General features: G+C 46.2%; 1 protein-coding gene across 1 annotated transcript in view; it reads right to left on the reverse strand.

The window, feature by feature from the left end:
• The window catches only part of SH2D4B (SH2 domain containing 4B), a 574,201-nt gene extending 556,098 nt beyond the window's left edge, over nt 1-18,103 (reverse strand). The window contains exon 1 of the mRNA XM_056529781.1: nt 17,718-18,103. Coding sequence (XP_056385756.1) covers nt 17,718-17,901 — 184 coding nt within the window. The 5' untranslated portion in view covers nt 17,902-18,103. The remainder of the gene's footprint in view (nt 1-17,717) is intronic.
• Nucleotides 18,104-19,576: the final 1,473 nt, after the last annotated feature.

Consider the following 19,576-nt stretch of genomic DNA (forward strand, 5'->3'; position numbering starts at 1 on the left):
GGCGCGCGCGCGCCCTAGAGAGCGGAGCCGCGCGCGCCAGCACATGACAGCAGGGGACGGGAACGGGTAAGTGACCTGGGATGCGATTCGCGAGCGGGCGCGTCCCGCTGTGCGAATCGCATCCCCGACGGCCATGACAGTGCAGCGGTCCCGGTCAGCGGGACCGACCGGGGCGCTGCGGAGAGAGAGACGCCGTACGCGCTCCGGGGAGGAGCGGGGACCCGGAGCGCTAGGCGTAACAGTACCCCCCCCCTTAGGTCTCCCCTTCTCTTTGTCCGGTAACTGCCTCCCCTGGGATGAGGACACCGGGAAAGGATGGAGGGATTCCTCAACGGCAGGCAGTACAGCAGGAGTGGGAATGGGGAGGGAGGGCAGAGGGCGAGGCCTGGCACGGGGCAGTGTGACACCAGGACGAGGGCCATGAGGAGGCACCGAGGCTTGCCTGACTGGACTGGGAGGGGGGGAGAGGTACTTCTTAAGGCGGGCAGAGTCCATAACGACCTTAGGGAGACCGGATACAGGAGGAACCACAGGGTCACGGCAGGGAGTACTGGTAACCGGTTTAAGGCAGTCCTTGAAGCAAGAGGTACCCCAGCTCTTGATCTCCCCTGTGGACCAATCCAGGGTTGGGGAATGGTGTAGAAGCCAGGGTAGTCCAAGGAGAACTTCAGAAGTGCAATTGGGGAGGACCAAAAACTCAATTTTCTCATGATGAGGTCCGATGCACATTAGGAGGGGCTTCGTGCGGAAACGCACGGTGCAATCCAACCTGGCTCCGTTGACCGCGGAAATGTGGAGTGGCTTGACAAGACGGGTCACCGGGATGCGGAATTTATTCACCAAGGACTCCCGAATAAAATTCCCAGAGGCACCAGAGTCCAGGCAGGCCACGGCTGAGAGGGAAGAGCTGGCTGAAGAAGAAATCCGTACAGGCACCGTGAGACGTGGAGAAGCAGACTTAGAGCCAAGAGACGCCACACCCACGTGAGCTGGGTGCGTGCGTACGTTTCCCAGGCGTGGAGGACGGATAGGGCAATCCACCAAGAAATGCTCGGTACTGGCACAGTACAGACAAAGATTCTCTTCCTTATGGCGATTCCTCTCTTCCAGGGTCAGGCGAGACCGATCCACTTGCATGGCCTCCTCGGCGGGAGGCCTAGGCGCAGATTGAAATGGAGACTGTGGGAGAGGTGTCCAGAGATCTAAGTCTTTTTCCTGGCGGAGCTCTTGATGCCTCTCAGAAAAACGCATGTCAATGCGAGTGGCTAGATGAATGAGTTCATGCAGGTTGGTAGGAGTATCTCGTGCGGCCAGAACATCTTTAATGTTGCTGGATAGGCCTTTTTTAAAGGTCGCGCAGAGGGCCTCATTATTCCAGGAAAGTTCAGAAGCAAGAGTACGGAATTGTATGGCGTACTCGCCAACGGAAGAATTACCCTGGACCAGGTTCAACAGGGCAGTCTCAGCAGAAGAGGCTCGGGCAGGTTCCTCAAAGACACTTCGAATTTCCGAGAAGAAGGAGTGTACAGAGGCAGTGACGGGGTCATTGCGGTCCCAGAGCGGTGTGGCCCATGACAGGGCTTTTCCAGACAGAAGGCTGACTACGAAAGCCACCTTAGACCTTTCAGTAGGAAACTGATCCGACATCATCTCCAAATGCAGGGAACATTGCGAAAGAAAGCCACGGCAAAACTTAGAGTCCCCATTAAATTTGTCCGGCAAGGACAGGCGGAGGCTAGGAGTGGTCACTCGCTGCGGAGGAGGTGCAGGAGCTGGCGGAGGAGATGGTTGCTGCTGCTGTAGCTGAGACTGAATCTGCTGTAGCTGCGACTGGAGTTGCTGAGTCATGGTGGTCAAGTACGACAGCTGGTGATCTTGTTGGGCAATCTGTCGGGCTTGCTGGGCGACCAGTGTGGGGAGGTCGGCGACAACAGGCAGAGGAACTTCAGCGGGATCCATGGCCGGATCTACTGTCACGATGCCGGCTGGCAGGAGGTGGATCCTCTGTGCCAGAGAGGGATTGGCGTGGACCGTGCTAGTGGACCGGTTCTAAGTCACTACTGGTTTTCACCAGAGCCCGCCGCAAAGCGGGATGGACTTGCTGCGGCGGTAGTGACCAGGTCGTATCCACTAGCAACGGCTCAACCTCTCTGGCTGCTGAAGATAGGCGCGGTACAAGGGAGTAGACAGAAGCAAGGTCGGACGTAGCAGAAGGTCGGGGGCAGGCGGCAAGGTTCGTAGTCAGGGTGGATAGCAGTTGTACTGGTACACAGGCTTTGGACACACAAAACGCTTTCACTGGCACAAGGCAACAAGATCCGGCAAGGAAGTGCATGGGAGGAGGTCAGATAAAGGCAGGGAGCAGATGGAAGCCAATTAAGCTAATTGGGCCAGGCACCAATCATTGGTGCACTGGCCCTTTAAGTCTCAGGGAGCTAGCGCGCGCGCGCCCTAGAGAGCGGAGCCGCGCGCGCCAGCACATGACAGCAGGGGACGGGAACGGGTAAGTGACCTGGGATGCGATTCGCGAGCGGGCGCGTCCCGCTGTGCGAATCGCATCCCCGACGGCCATGACAGTGCAGCGCTCCCGGTCAGCGGGACCGACCGGGGCGCTGCGGAGAGAGAAATGTCTTTTTTTCGAGAAATGTCAAATTTTATATTAATGTAATCATACTCCTCCCCAACCCCTTTCCTCAATACAAATAGTGTCTTCTCACTATGGTCATCAAAATTGGACGCACCCCTATGTCTCTCTATTCTCTTAATTACCCACCTCTTTTGAAACTTACTGAAGGGCACTCTATTATACCCCTATACTATTATTATGCACACATTACCCCATACATACAATTCCACTCTTGTCATAATGATGTTCGTTAAATCCAATCTGCATTTTTTCATTTTATCTGGCATAACAAAAGACCCTGCATTGCTTCATATACTTTGGGGGACATTTATCAAAACTTGCGCAGAGGACAAGTTGACCAATTGCCCATAGCAACCAATTTTATGTTTGTCTAGGTATGAATATAAGGTTTTATAATTTAGCAGCTCTACTGAGACATTTTCATTACTGGCTTTCTCAGAATGTGAGGAGAAGTGCTAGAAAACTTAAGAGATGATCTACTAAAAGCCCGCTCCTCTACTCCCAGAAAACAACTTCAAGAGGTTCAATGGCGCCTTTTGCACCTTATGTGCCATTAATTTACCTACCCTAGCTTTAACTTCTAAATGCCTCTCTGAATGTCCTAAATGTGTCTACCCTAAAGCTGACTTGTGGCACTGTATTTGGCAATGACAATTAGCCCAAATATGGAGTCAAATTAAGATATTGGACTTATGTTTGCTTCTGTACATTAGGTTATTACCCCTGGTCTATACAGCAGGGGTTCAGCTGCACAGGGGCCCAACGTGTGAGGGGGCCTGCCACCCTTTGAAAGGGTGGCGGGCCCCCTCACACAACACACACATGAGCAGCAGCGCAGCAGCACAGAATAGTGCAGCGGGCACTTTAGACCAGTGATTCTCAACTGGTGTGCCGTTCGGCATTGCAGGCTCCAGCGGACAAAACTGAATGTATGCAGAGTCAGAAGCAGGGGAGGGGGGAATTTGAATGGAAGCAGGGGCAGGGGGGGGATGAATGGAAGCAGGGGCAGGGGGGATGAATGGAAGAAGGAGCAGGGGGTTATGAACCGGGGGGGGGGGGGATTAATAGAACCAGGGGGGGTAATGGAAGCTTGAAGCAAGGGAGGGTGAATGGAAGCAGGAACAGCAGGGGTGAATGGAAGAAGGAGCAGGGGGGGTTAATGGAAGGCTTGGGGTTAATGGAAGCAGGGGGTAATGGAAGAAAGTGGGGTGAATGGAAGGAGGGGCAGGATGGGGTGAATGGAAGAAGGAGCAGAGGGTTAATAGAAGCAGGGGGTTAATGGAAGCAGGGGGGTGAATGGAAGGAGGGGCAGGATGGGGTTAATGGAAGAAGGAGAAGGGGGGTTAATGGGAGCAGGGGGGTTAATGGAAGCAAGGGGGGTTAATGAAAGCATGGGGGTTAATAGAAGCATGTTGGTCAATGGAAGCAGGGGGGGTTAATGGAAGGAGGGGCAGGATGGGGTGAATGGAAGAAGGAGCAGGGGGGTTAATGGGAGCAGGGGGTGAATGGAAGCAGGGGGGGATGGGGCAGATGAATGGAAGCAGGGTGGGGAGGATGGGGGGTGAATGGAAGCAGGGGCAGGGTGGGGGTGAGTTGAAGCAGGGGCAGGGTGGAGGTGAATGGCAGCAGGGGCAGTGGGGGTGAATGGAAGCAGTGGGGGTAAATGGAAGCAGGGGTGGGTGGATGGTGGCTGCGGGGTGAATGGAATCAGTGGCAGGGGTGGGTGGCAGGGAGGTGAATTGAAGCAGTAGCAGGGTGGATTTGGGGGGTGAATGAAAGCAGGGGTGCGGGATGAATGGAAGTAATGGCGGGGTGGTGAGTGGTGAAGGTGCTGGGAGGCAGGTGGGTGGCTGGAGGTGTTTGGGTGGGAGGCTGAAGGCAAAAGGTGTGAGTGGTTAGTTGGCTGGAGGAAATAGTGATAAGTAGGAGCCTGGAGGCAATAAGGGAGTATGAAGGCAATAGTGGTGGGTGGATGGGAGTCTGGAAGCAATAGGGGTGGGTGAGAGGCTGGAGGCAATAGGGGTGGGTGAAAGGATAGAGGCATTTGAAAGAAGTTGGAGTTATTTGCGTGTGGGAGAGGCTTGAGGCATTGTGTGTAAGAGGGGGGCTGGAGGCATTTGGGGGGAGGCTGGAAGTATTGTATGTCTGTGTGGGTGGGTGAGAGAGGTTGAAGTCATTTGGGGGGATGCTGTAAGCATTGTGTGTGGGAGAGAGGTTGGAGGCATTTGGAGGAGGCTGGAGGTATTGTGTGTGAGGCTGCTGGAGGCATTGTGTGTGTGTTAATAGAAGCAGGAGGGCTAATGGAAGCGGGGGGGGGGGGGGGTAATGGAAGCAGGGGGGTTAATGGAAGCAAGGTGGGTGAATGGAAGGAGGGGCAGGATGGGGTGAATGGAGGAAGGAGCAGGGGGGTTAATGGGAGCAGGGGGTTCATGGAAACAGGGGGGTTAATAGAAGCAGGGGGGGTTAATGGAAGCAGGGGGGTTAATGGAAGCAAGAGGGGGTGAATGGAAGCAGGGGCAGGAGGGGTGAATGGAAGAATGAGTAGGGGTGGGGTTAATGGGAGCAGGGGGTTAATGGGAGCAGGGGGGGTTAATCGGAGCGGGGGGTTAATGGGAGCAGAATCAGGAGGGTTAATGGGAGCAGGATCAGGGAGGTTAATGTGAGCAGGAGCAGGGAGGGTTAATGGGAGTAGGGCAGGGTGAATGGAAGCAGGAGCAAGGGGGTGAATGGAAGCAGGAGCAGTAGGGGGTGAATGGAAGCAGGGGGAGGTTGCGTGGCTGCGGGGTGAATGAAATCAGTGGCAGGGGTGGATGGGTGGCTGTGGGGGGAATGGAAGCAGTGGCAAGGGTGAGTGGCTGGGGGTGAATTGAAGCAGTTGCTGGGGGGTAAATGGAAGCAGTGGCAGGGTGGGGGTGAAAAGAAGCAGGGGCAGGGTGGGGAGGAATGGAATCAGCGGGGTAAATAGAAGAAGGATTTGGTGGATGCAGGGTGAATAGAAGCAGGAGCAAGGGTGGGTGGCTGGGGGCGTGAATGGAAGCTGTGGTGGGGGAATGGGCAGGTGAATAGAAGAAGGGTGGGGGAAGGGGGCAGGTGAATGGAAGCAGGATGGGGAGGAGGGGCAGGTGAATGGAAGCAGGGTGTGGGGGAGGGGGCAGGTGAATGGAAGCAGGGTGGGGGGAGGGGACAGGTGAATGGAAGCAGGGTGGGGGGGGAGGGGGCAGGTGAATGGAAGCAGGGTGGTGGGGATGGGGTGGATGAATGGAAGCAGGGTGGGGGATGGGGCGGTAGAATGGAAGCAGGGTGGGGGGATGGGGTGGGTGAATGGAAGCAGGGTCAGGGTGGGGGTGAATGGAAGCAGGGTGGGGGGATGGGGCGGGTAAATGGAACCAGGGGCGGGTAAATGGAAACAGGGGTGGATGGGGTGTGTTAAAGTAAGCATGGTGGGGGGATGGGGGGATGAATGTAAGCAGGGTGGGGATGGGGGTGAATGGAAGCAGGGGCAGGGTGAATGGAAGCAGGGGCAGGGTGGGGGTGAATGGAAGCAGAGTGGGGGATGGGGTGGATGAATGGAAGCAGAGTGGGGGATGGGGTGGATGAATGGAAGCAGGGTGGGGGATGGGGTGGGTAAATGGAAGCAGGGGGATGGGCGGATGAATGGATGCAGGGTGGTGGATGGGGTGGGTAAATGGAAGCAGGGACGGTAGGGGTGAATGGAAGCAGGGGAGGGTGGAATGTGGCTGCAGGGTGAATGGAATCAGTGGCAGGGGTGGGTGTCTTCTGGGTGAATGGAAGCAGTGGCAAGGGTGGATGGCCGGGGGGGGGGGGGTGAATTGAAGCAGTGGCAGGGTGGATTTCGGGGGTGAATGAAAGCAGGCGTGGGGGTGAATGGAAGTAATGGCGGGGTGGTGAGTGAAGGAGCTGGGAGGCAGGTGGGTGGCTGGAGGTGTTTGGGTGGGAGGCTGAAGGCAAAAGGTGTGAGTGGTTGGTTGGCTGGAGGCAATAGTGGTGGGTAGGAGCCTGGAGGCAATAAGGGAGTATGAAGGCAATAGTGGTGGCTGGATGGGAGTCTGGAAGCAATAGGGGTGAGTGAGAGGCTGGAGGCAATAGGGGTGGGTGAAAGGCTGGAGGCATTTGAAAGAGGTTGGAGGTATTTGTGTGTGGTAGAGGCTTGAGGCATTGTGTGAGAGAGGGGGGCTGGAGGCATTTGGGGGAGGCTGGAAGCATTGTTTGTGTGTATGGGTGGGTAAGAGAGGTTGGAGTCATTTGGGGGGATGCTGGAAGCATTGTGTGTGTGGGTGAGAGGTTGGAGGCATTTGGGGGGAGGCTGGAGGTTTTTGTGTGAGGCTGCTGGAGGCATTGTGTGTGTGTGTGTGTGTGTGAGGCTGTTGGATGCATTGTGTGTCAGTGGGGGGCTGCTTGAGGCATTGTGTGTGAGGCTGCTGGAGGTATTGTGTTTTTTGGGCTGCTGGAGGCATCGTGTGTGTGGGGCTGCTGGAGGCATTGTGTGTGTGAGGCTGCTGGGTGCATTGTGTGAGGCTGTTGGGGGCATTGTGTGAGGTTGCTGGGGGAATTGTGTGCATGTGTGTGAGACTGCTGGGGGCACTGTGTGCATGAGTGTGGTTGCTGGAGGCACTGTGTGCATGTGTGTAAGGCTGCTGGAGGCACTGTGTGTGTGAGACTGGAGGTATTTGTGTGTGTGTGTGAGGCTTCTTGAGGCACTGTGTGAGGCTGCTGGAGACACTGTATGTGAGACTGGAGGTATTTGTGGGGGGGGGGGGAAGATAGGATGATGCTGGAAAAGTACAGAGCCTAATATATATATATATATATTTTTTTTTTTTTTTTTGCAGGTCCTGCGGTAAAGAGCAGTGTCTGGAAGAAACAATCATGACTGTCTGGGCCAGATGGAGAAGCAAAAGAAAAGTGAATGACTCTGATCAGAGAAGACATCATATGTGAGTCCTGCATATAGCAGCATTGTTGTCTACATAGCTAACAGGTGTTGTATATTGCTTCCTTTTAGCCCTTTTTTGTCGCGAGTCAAATACTATTTGGTAGGGGTGCCCCGCAAAAAGTTTTCTTTTTGCGAGGGGTGCCCCGAGCCAAAAAAGGTTGGGAACCACTGCTTTAGACAGTGAGTCTGCAGCTGGCCGACCTGGGTCTGACGAGGAATGTTGCGCAAGTGACATCACTCGTCAGGCCGCTGCCGGAGAGTAGAAGTGCTGTGCAGGCCAGGTATGTGTGCCTATGTGTGTCTATGTGTATGTGTCTCTCTGTGTGTGTCTCTGTGTGTGTCTGTGTGTTGGGGGGTATGCTACCTAATGTGGGGAAAATGCTAGCTAATGTAGGGAATCTACGTTACCTAATGTGAGGAAACTATGCTACCTAATGTGGGTAAACTATGCTACCTAATGTGGGGAAATTATGCTACCGAATGTGGGGAAACTATGCTACCTAATGTGGGGGGCCTGAATGAGCTTTAGCATATGGGGGGCCTTAATAAATAATTAACAACTGATATTAGGGGTCCTCCTGAGCAACTGAAATGGGTGGGGGACCCCCTGAGCAAGTGACACACGGGGTCCACGAGAGTAAGTGACATATGAAGGGGGGGTTCCTGAACAATTTACATATGAAGGGTGGGGCAGGCACATCCTTTGCACAGCGGCCCTCTGCTGTCTGCTACAGCTGTCTGCTGTATCTCGCTTCTCATACAATTACCATATATTAACCCCTTTCCTCTTTGACGATTTTTCATTTTTGCACTTTTTTTTTTCCTCCTCACCTTCCAAAAATCATAACACTTTCAATTTTCTACCTACAGACCCATATGAGGGCTTGTTCTTTGCGCCAACAATTTTACTGTGATACCATTAATAATTTCACCACAAAATTTATGGGGAAACCAGAAAAAAAATATTTGTGTGGCAAAATAAAAATAAAAAAGCCATTTTGTAATTTTTGGTGGCGTCCGTTTCTACGCAGTGCAGTTTTCGGTAAAATTGACACTTTATATTTATGTGCAATTTATTTTAGTTTGATTTTATTTTACTACAAAAAAAGTGTATAACTACATGCACGAAAATTTATAAGTTTAAAAATGTCCTCTTCTGAGCCCTATAACTTTATTTTTCTTCATACGGGGATGTATATTTATCGGTACCATTTTTGTTTTGCTCTGACTTTTTGATGGTATAAAAAAGGACCATAAATACGCTATTTTGGACTTTGGAATTTGTTGACGTGTATGCCATTGACCGTGCGGTTTTAATTAATGATATATTTTTGTAGTTCGGACATTTATGCACGTGGTTATACCACATATGTATATATTTATTTTTATTTACACTGTTTTTTTTTTTTTAAATGGGAAAAGGGGGTTGATTCACATTTATTAAAATCACATTTATTAACTTTTTTTTTACACTTTTTTTTTCAATGTTATAGCCGCCATAGGTGACTATAACATGCAATACCTTGATTGCCAGCACTGATCAATGCTATGCCATAGCATTGCATTGATCAGTGTTATCGGTGCTCCTCTGCTCCTGCCTGGATCTCAGGCACAGAGCAGTCAATCGGATGGCAGGAAAGAAGGTGAGAGACCTTCCTCAGTCCTCTCAGCGGATCAGGATGCCACGGTTTCGCTGTGGCAGCCCCGATCAGTCCACTGAGCTAGCCGGGAGTTTAATTGACCTCTTTTAGACGCCACAATCAACTTTGATGGCAGCGTCTAAAGGGTTAGTGCGGGACATCAGCCCGATCGGCGATATACGGCATTAGCCGTGGGACCTGGTTGCTATAAGCGGGTATAAGGTGTGCTCACCTGCTGAGCGTGTGTCATACCTCAGGAGCCCACAATGGACGTATATTCACGTTCATTTATGGCAAGGACTTAATAGTTTATCATTGTTTTGCAACAACTGGTTGCGAAACACTGAGTTAAGTAACAAACTCTGTGTTTTGCAACCAATGTTCCTCCATCTGTTGCATAATTATAACTCCCAGCATGTATGGTCTGTCAGTGCATGCTGGAAGTTGTAGTTTTGCAACAGCTGGAGGTTCGCCCCCCCCCCCCATGTGAATGTCCCCCCCCCCACGGGCGGGTTTACAGCGAGTTCTGCTGCAAGTTTGAGATGCGACAAATTTTCTGCCGCAGCTCAAACTCCCAGCGAGAAACTAATTGTAAACCTGCGCCCGTGTGAATGTATCCTAAAAACACTACACTAACACATAATAAAGGGTAAAACACTACATATACACATGCCCCTAGCCCCCACTCCAATAAAAAAAAAAAAAATTATTGTACGGCAGTGTTTCCAAAACGGAGCCTCCAGCTGTTGAAAGACAACAACTCACAGTATTGCCGACAGTCACTGACTGTCAAGGCATGCTGGGAGTTTTGCAACAGCTGGAGACACCCTGTTTGTGAAACACTGCCGTAGGGTATTATTGTGGCGGATTCAAATACCCTATTTAGTCCTCAAATGTGCATGGCGCTCTCTCACTTCGGAGCCCTGTCGTATTTCAAGGAAAGAGTTTAGGGCCACTTATGGGGTATCTCCGTACTTGGGACAAATTGCATTACGAATTTTGGGGGGCTTTTTCTCCTTTTACCCCTTATGAAAAGGAAAAGTTAGGGGCTACACCAACATGTTAGTGTAAAAAAAGATCTTTTTTTACACTAACATGCTGGTGTTGCCCCATACTTTTCATTTTCACAAGCGGTAAAAGGAAAAAAAGACCCCCAAAATTTGTAACACAATTTCTCCTGAGTACAGAACTACCCCATATTTGGGCGATAAGTGCTCTGCGAGCGCACAACAAGGCTCAGGAGTGAGAGCGTGCCATGTACATTTGAGATCTAAATTGGTGATTTCCACAGGGGTAGCTGATTTTACAGCGGTTCTGACATAAACGCAAAACAATAAATACCCAGATGTGACCCCATTTTGGAAACTACACCCCTCACGTATTGTAATAAGGGGTGCAGTGAGCATTTACACCTCACAGGTGTCTGACAGATTTTTGGAACAGTGGTCCGTGAAAATTAAAAATTTTATATTTTATTTGCACAGCCCACTGTTCCAAAGATCTGTCAAACGCCAGTGGGGTGTAAATACTCACTGCACCCCTTATTAAATTCTGTGAGGGGTGTAGTTTCCAAAATGGGGTCACATGTGGGGGGGTCCACTGTTCTGACACCACGGGGGGCTTTGTAAACGCACATGGCGCCTGACTTCCATTTTAAACAAATTCTCTCGCCATAAGCTCAATGGTGCTCCTTCTCTTCTGAGCATTGTAGTTCGCCTGCAGAACACTTTACATCCATATATGGGGTATTTCCATACTTAGAAGAAATGGGGTTACAAATTTTGGGGGGCATTTTCTCTTATGACCCCTTATAAAAATGTAAAAGTTGGGGGAAAACAATTTTAGTGAAGAAAAATAAAAATTCATTTACACATCCAAATTTATTGAAAAGTCATCAAACACCTGTGGGGTTTTAAGGCTCACTGGACCCCTTGTTACGTGTCTTGAGGGGTGTAGTTTCCGAAATGGTATGCCATGTGGGGTTTTCTGTTGTTCTGGCACCGTAGAGACTTCCTAAATGGGACATGCCCCCAAATAACCATTTCAGCAAAATTCACTTTCCAAAATCCCATTGTCGCTCCTTCCCTTCTGAGCCCTCTACTGCGCCCGCCGAACACTTGACATACACATATGAGGTATTTCCTTACTCAAGAGTAATTGGGTTACAAATTTTTTTTTCTCCTTTTACCCCTTGTAAAATTTGAAAAACTGGGTCTACAGGCATCCCGTGCAAATGCCCAGGGGGGTCATCAGACCCCCCCATGTCGGCGATCGCGGTATATCGCAAGTGAATTCACACTTGCGATTTGCGCGATTCCAGGTCATTACGGGTCTATAGTGACCCGGTGACCCGGAATAGAAGGGGGATCGCGGGTGTCTAAGACACCCAGGATCCCCCTGAAGCGATAGGAGTGAGGTGGCAGGGGTGCCACCCCTCCTATCCCTGCTATTGGTGGTCTAGACGCGACCACCAATAGCAGATCGGGGGCGGGGGTTAACTTTCATTTTCCCCGTCCTGCCCACCCACAATAGGCTGGGCAGGACGGGGAAACGACGGGGACCAGCACCGAAGATCCACTTACCGATCCGGGCGACGGAGGCTGCGGACGACGGAGATCGGCTGGCGGTGATGATGTGCAGCTGGATCCGATGGAAGACGGTGAGTTGCCTAGCAACATCTGCCGGGTACAGTTTGAGACCATTATACAGTGGTCTCTAACTGTAGCCCTCCAGATGTTGCAAAACTACAACTCCCAGCATGCCCAGACAGCTGTTTGGGCATGCTGGAATATGTAGTTTTGCAACAGCTGGAGGGCTACAGTGTGAGACCACTATATAGTGGTCCCTAAACTGTAGCCCTCTAAATCTTGCAAAACTACAACTCCTAGCATGCCCAAACAATTGTTTGCTGTCTGGGCATGCTGGGAATTGTAGTTTTGCAACAGCTGGAGGACCACAGTTTGGAGATCACTTTGCAGTGGTCTCTAAAACTGTAGCCCTCCAGATGTTGCAAAACTGCAAATCCCAGCATGTCCAAACAGCAATCAGCTGTCTCGGCATGCTGGGAGTTGTAGTTGCGTACCTCCAGTTATTGCAAAACTACAACGCCTAGCATGCCCAAACAATTGTTTGCTGGAGGCAGACTGGTTGGAAAATACTGAGTTAGGTAACAGAACCTAAATGAAGGTTTTCCAACCAGTGTGTCTCCAGCTGTTGCAAAAGTACAACTTCCAGCATGTACGGTCTGTCAGTACATGCTGGGAGTTGTAGTTTTGAAACAGCTGGAGGTTTGACCCCCCCCCCATGTGAACGTACAGGGTACATTCACACAGGCAGGTCTACAGTAAGTATCCTGCTTCAAGTAAGTATCCTGCTTCAAACTCCTTTCGGGAAACTCACCACAACACGCCAGTGCGAATGTACACTAAAAACACTACACTACACTACACTAACACATAATAAAGGGTAAAACACTACATATACACCCCCTTACACTGCCCCCCCCCCCCCCCCAATAAAAATGAAAAACGTATTGTATGGCAGTGTTTCCAAAACAGAGCCTCCAGCTGTTGCAAAACAACAACTCCCAGCATTTCCGGACAGCCACTGACTGTCCAGGCATGCTGGGAATTTAGCAACAGCTGGAGGCATCCTGTTTGGGAATCACTGGTGTAGAATACCCCTATGTCCACCCTATGCGATCCCTAATTCAGTCCTCAAATGCGCATGGAGCTCTCTCACTTCGGAGCCCTGTCGTATTTCAAGGAAACAGTTTAGGGCCAGATATGGGGTATTTCCGTACTCAGGAGAAATTGCACTACAAATTTTGGGGGGCTTTTTCTAATTTTACCACTTATGAAAAGGAAAAGTTGGGGCTACACCAGCTTGTTAGTGTAAAAAAATTTAAAAAATTACACTAACATGCTGGTGTTGCCCTATACTTTTTATTTTCACAAGCGTTAAAAGGAAAAAAAGACCCCCAAAATTTGTAACGCAATTTCTCCTGAGTACAGAAATACTATGTAGGCGTAAAATGACAGATTTTTGGAACAGTTGTCTGTGAAAATGAAAAATTTAATTTTTAATTTGCGCAGCCCACTGTTCCAAAGATCTGTCAAACGCCAGTGGGGTATAAATACTCACTGCACCCCTTATTAAATTCTGTGAGGGGTGTAGTTTCCAAAATAGGGTCACATGTGGGGGGGTCCACTGTTCTGGCACCACGGGGGGCTTTGTAAAAGCACATGGCCCCATACTTCCATTCCAAACAATTTTTTTCCCCAAAAGCTCAATGGTGCTCCTTCTGTTCTGAGCATTGTAGTGTGCCAGCAGAGCACTTGACGTCCACACATGGGGTATTTCCATACTCAGAAGAGATGGGGTTACAAATTTTGGGGGGTCTTTTCTGCTATTAACCCTCGCAAAAATGTGAAATTTGGGGGGAAACACATTTTTTTTTACATATGCAAAAGTCATGAAACCCCTGTGGGGTATTAAGGCTCACTTTATTCCTTGTTACGTTCCTCAAGGGGTCTAGTTTCCAAAATGGTATGCCATGTGTTTTTTTTTGCTGTCTTGGCACCATAGGGGCTTCCTAAATGCGACATGCCCCCGAGCAAAATTTTCTCTCAAAAAGCCAAATGTGACTCCTCTTCTGAGCATTGTAGTTCGCCCGTAGTGCACTTCAGGTCAACTTATGGGGTTACTCCATACTCAGAAGAGATGGGGTTACAAATTTTGGGGGGGTATTTTCTGCTATTAACCCTTGCAAAAATTTGAAATTCGGGGGGGGGGGGGGGGAAACACACATTTTAGTGGAAAAAAAAGGCTCACTTAATTCCTTGTTACGTTCCTCAAGGGGTCTAGTTTCCAAAATGGTATGGCATGTGTTTTTTTTTCTGTTCTGGCACCATAGGGGCTTCCTAAATGCAACATGCCCCCCAAAAACCATTTCAGAAAAACGTACTCTCCAAAATCCCCTTGTCGCTCCTTCGCTTCTGAGCCCTCTAATGCACCCGCAGAACAATTTACATACACATATGAGGTATGTGCTTACTTGAGAGAAATTGGGCTACAAACATAAGTATAAATTTTCTCTTTTTACCCCTTGTAAAAATTCAAAAATTGGGTCTACAAGAACATTCGAATGTAAAAAATGAAGATTGTAAATTTTCTCCTTCACTTTGCTGCTTTTCCTGTGAAACACCTAAAGGGTTAAAACGCTGACTGAATGTCATTTTGAATACTTTGGGGGGTGCTGTTTTTATGATGGGGTCATTTGTGGGTAATTTCTAAGATACAGACCCTTCAAATCCACTTCAAACCTGAACTGGTCCCTGAAAAATAGTGAGTTTGAAAATGTTGTGAAAAATTGGAAAATTGCTGCTGAACTTTGAAGCCCTATGGTGTCTTCCAAAAGTAATAACATGTCAATTTTATGATGCATACATAAAGTAGACATATTGTATATGTGAATCGAAAAAAAAAATATTTGGAATATCCATTTTCCTTACAAGCAGAGAGCTTCAAAGTTAGAAAAATGCAAAATTTTCAAATTTTTCATCAAATTTTCGGCTTTTTCACCAAGAAAGAATGCAAGTTAACACAAAATTTTACCACTATGTTAAAGTAGAATATGTCACGAAAAAACTATCTCGGAATCAGAATGATAACTAAAAGCATTCCAGAGTTATTAATGTTTAAAGTGACAGTGGTCAGATGTGCAAAAAATGCTCTGGTCCTAAGGTGTAAAATGGCCTTGTCCTTAAGGGGTTAAAGGGGGACTCCGGTGGAATTTTTTTTTTTTTAATCAACTGGTGCCAGAAAGTTGAACAGATTTGTAAATTATTTCTATTAAAAAATCTTAATCTTTCTAGTACTTATTAGCTGCTGAAAACTACAGAGGAAATTATTTTCTTTTTGGAACACAGTGCTCTCTGCTGACATCTTTGTTCATTTTAGGAACTGTCCAGAGCAGCATATGTTTGCTATGGGGATTGTCTCCTACTCTGGACAGTTCTTAAAATGGACAGAGATATCAGCAGAGAGCACTGTGCTTGTGGTGTCAGCAGAGAGCTCTGTGTTTCAAAAAGAAAATCATTTCCTCTGTAGTATTCAGCAGCCAATAACTAAAGGGAGGATTAAGATTTTTTTTAATAGAAGTAATTTACATATCTGTTTACATTTCTGGCACCAGTTGATTAAAAAAAATAAAGTTTTCCACCGGAGTACCCCTTTAAATAAACAAAGAAGTAGGTAATAAAATAAATGTGACATCAATTTGGTTATTCTTGATCAGCTAAACATACAATATTTTTATGTCTTCTTCTATATGGGAGTATAAAATGAAGACTGTAATCTTTTTTTATAATTCATATTCAAAGACTGCATTGTACATTGTACTAATGTGAGTCTCTATTCGCTCTTCTATTCCATTTGTGACACTAATAGGCTTTGCTGGAAGGACAAACTCAATCCCGTGTAATTTAAATTTAACATTAGCATTTAAAGTGCTAATTTGATTTAACCATGTTATTCTTGCAAGTCTTACTCTATGTATATGTCCTGTAGCAAATCCCTATGGCTTATCTGTGGCCAATTTTCCAATCATGTCATTGTAAGCTGGGACTCACAACCGAAAACAATGATATTGTTAGCCATTGATTTGATTGCTGCATTTTTATTCTAAGAATTGAAGCTCATCAATGCTATTAAAAGAAAAACCTCATTGTAGAGAAAATTGTGGGGTAAGGTGGGTGATTTTAAACTGTGGTTAAGCTGTCAAGATAATAGGCAAGTTAAAGTAAAGATTCACCTAACAAAATGTCTGCAGAATTCAATCAGAAAGTAATACAAAGAAGTACCAAGAGGACTGTAAAGGAGTTAGAAAAAGATTGTTTTTCTCACATTTCAAGCTTTTAATTGCTGATTTTTGTCTATTGAAATAAAATGTAACTCAATACAATTAAAATTAATGGCTCATTGTTTTTATGGAGTGAGCTTTCTTCTGGACCACCATAATAGTTAAAAATACCTTTCCTAAAGGAAATTTTGTGCATATTTACCCATTTCTGTTAATTCTTCTGCTATTAAGTAGATGCTGAAAGGGACCAGGCTTTTGAATTTCACTGAATAACACCAAAGTAGTATATGGCACACAAATGTGTCAAACGTAGTCAGTTGTAGACAATGTTCAACATATTATACTCCAGCATCCTATCCTCCTGGGCTGCTGATGTATACCTAGCCTAAGTAAATTTGTAACTGCAAAGTTTCAGTTCACTATTTTAGCCAAGTGCTAAAATAATCTGCCAAAGGTTACCTGACTGGCTAATAAGACAATTACCTAAATTACTTACTAAAGGAATTTTTTTAAGTACAGGTTTAGTAGAAAGAAGCTTGAATGTCGCTATCAGGTAAATGATGTCCAGATTCTTAGAATAACAAACTGCTAGGTAGCCACAAGGAGCTAGGAAAAGGGAAGAATGGAGGAAGAAATTGAAAAAGGCTAAGGGTATGTTCACACTGAGGAAATGAAGCGGAATTGAAGAGGAATAAATTTAGTCAGGAAAATCTTAATTTTCACTATTTTCTCCCTTCCACAGAATTTGTGCAGAATTTTCACATGGAATTTCAGTACGAATTAATTCTGTGTGAACTCGTTTAGTCAGTAAAACAAATCCCATTGACTTCAATGGGCTTTTACTCGTGGATTCAGCCTGAAGAATGAACTTGCTCTACCTTTAGGCAGAACAGAATTCAGGGTCATAATTCTGCTTGAAGACATTCCACAGTGTGAACAGGGCAGCGGAAAGTCCATTATAGTCAATGGAACTTTCATTGGTGGATGATTTGGAGTGGAATTACTTGAGTAAATTTCTCTCCAATTCCTCAGTGTGAACATAACCCTAAGGTTGTACTTAGACTTGATGAAAAATAAAACAAATGATTAACAAAAATGTAAGCGGGTTTCCAAGTTTCCATGATACCCACAGCTAAACTTAAATGTATGGCATGCATGTGTACTGATTATATAGCTTGTAAAAGATAACTGAAGATATTTATCTTTCATAAGAACTGAGTTCAATAACACTGAATGCATAATGCACTCATTTTAAGTGCATATTATGTGCTATGCATAGAACTTTGTGGGGTGGATTGCTTATTTATAATGTAAGCAGCCTCTATGGACAAGATTTGTGGGTTATTGTGGAGCACTGACTATTTGAAGCTGCTGTATGTTCCCCAATATCGGCTTCAAAGAACCAAATATTAGCATTTTTTATACTTGGAGGTATATAAGCATTCCCAATTATATGATCCTAAAATATATTTCAGAAGCAAACATCACACACTTTATACAGCTTAAAGTTTGCTTATTAGCAATGATATTACAGATTATTGACATATATTATAATCTATCATCATTTTCCATGCAGGCAATCAATAATATTTTTTTTTCTTCATTGCCACTTACTGTGTTGGAACTTGGCTTTGATTTTCATTTTGGACTCCTCCTTATCCAGATTTCTATCCCACTCAGTCCAACGTCTGATTTGCTCTTCCCTCATCTTATAAAATAGAATTTGTTTCTGCTCCTCATTGAGCTCCGCAAGAAGGTCAGGATCAATGTACATGTCCCTTAAAATTTGTTGCAACATATTGACTTTGAATCCTCTTTGTGATGGGTCAGACAAAAGCAAAACTTAATTCCACCAAACTCCTTTCATTGCTTCGTAAAGGGAGTATATATCAGGAATAAACATTAAGTCAGAATGTAAATAAGAGTTGTAAGAAGTTAAATGTTGCAGGAAAACAAAGTACAGGTCAATAATCTGTAGTAGTATCTACATGCAGTAAACCTGAATAAATATGAACTAGACTTAACAGGAAAAGATGTGTAAAGAAGCAACAGAGCAGCACACAGAGTATCACACCCTTTGCTATGGTTGATTTGTTCCTGGCTTTGAAGTAATGTGTGCTCAGGATAACAATGTTTTGAGTGATGTCATGGTTAAAAGTAACAGCTACACCAGCAATATCCATGTCAAGGCTGTTCGGCCTTTGAGAACTGATCTCTGGTGACAGACAGGAAAGCTTGGTTTTGTTCTGAGTGCCATTCGATTACAGCACAGGGCAGCTTGGTGCTAGGCACCAGGGTATGAAGTTTCACTCTTTATTGATTAAACGTTGTAATGTTTAGAAGGCTGTAGCATAAAGGTAGAAAATTATGTGACCCACCTTGCATAAACACACACATGAAATATATGTTATTATTATACCTCTTACAGGTTAACAGTTTCCAGGAAAAAGGACAGTACAAGCTCTTTTTAAAAGAATAAGGCTAAGTTTCCACTTGGTTTTCTTTCTGGCAGTTTTTAGAATACTGCCACTGCAGTTTTTGAGCCAAAGTCAGATGTGGATCCACAAGGGAGGACAAGTATAAGTCCTTCCTTTATATGTCCTATTCCTTTTGAATACACTTCTTGCTTTGGCCACTTAGCCTTATAAAGACTCAGAACAAGGTACAAAAAATTTTGTGGAAATTCCAGCTAGGGCATAGCTGAATGGTGGGGAGGGGGATTTCCTGCATGGCACTCTGGCTCTCCTCGTGCACAGAGTGTGAGTTGGCACGTGCCCTCCATTCGAAGTTCACAATATGGTCAACATGACATGCTAACTTTATTCTTTGGGTCAGCATGATTCTAATTATACCAAACATGGATCATTTTTGTTTTGTTTTATGGTTAAAAAAATAAAAATAACAGAAAACTTGAAAAAGAATGTTTGTTCCATGACATGTCCTGACCCCTATTATTTTTTTATTTTTCCACCTATGGAGCATTGTTAGGGTTAATTTTTTGTGCCATGATCTGTTATTTTTAACCCCTTAAGGACGCAGGGTTTTTCTGTTTTTGCATTTTCATTTTTTCCTCATCACCTTCTAAAAAATCATAACGCTTTCAATTTTGCACCTAAAATTCCTTATGATGGCTTATTTTTTGCACCACCAATTCTACTTTGCAGTGACATCAGTCATTTTACCCAAAAATTTATGTCGATTTGGAAAAAAAAAATCATTGTGCGACAAAATTGAAGAGAAAATGCCATTTTGTAACTTTTGGGGGCTTCCGTTTCTATGCAGTGCATTTTTCGGTACAAATGACACATTGGGGGAGATTTATCAAAACCTGTGCAGAGGAAAAAATGACCAGTTGCTCATTGCAACCAATCAGATTGCTTCTTTCATTTTTCACAGACCTTGTTAAAAATAAAAGAAGCAATCTGATTGGTTGCTATGGGCAACTGCACCACTTTTCCTCTAGTCAGGTTTTG

This window comes from Hyla sarda, chromosome 7 (genome assembly GCF_029499605.1).
Source record: "Hyla sarda isolate aHylSar1 chromosome 7, aHylSar1.hap1, whole genome shotgun sequence".
Lineage (NCBI taxonomy): Eukaryota > Metazoa > Chordata > Amphibia > Anura > Hylidae > Hyla > Hyla sarda.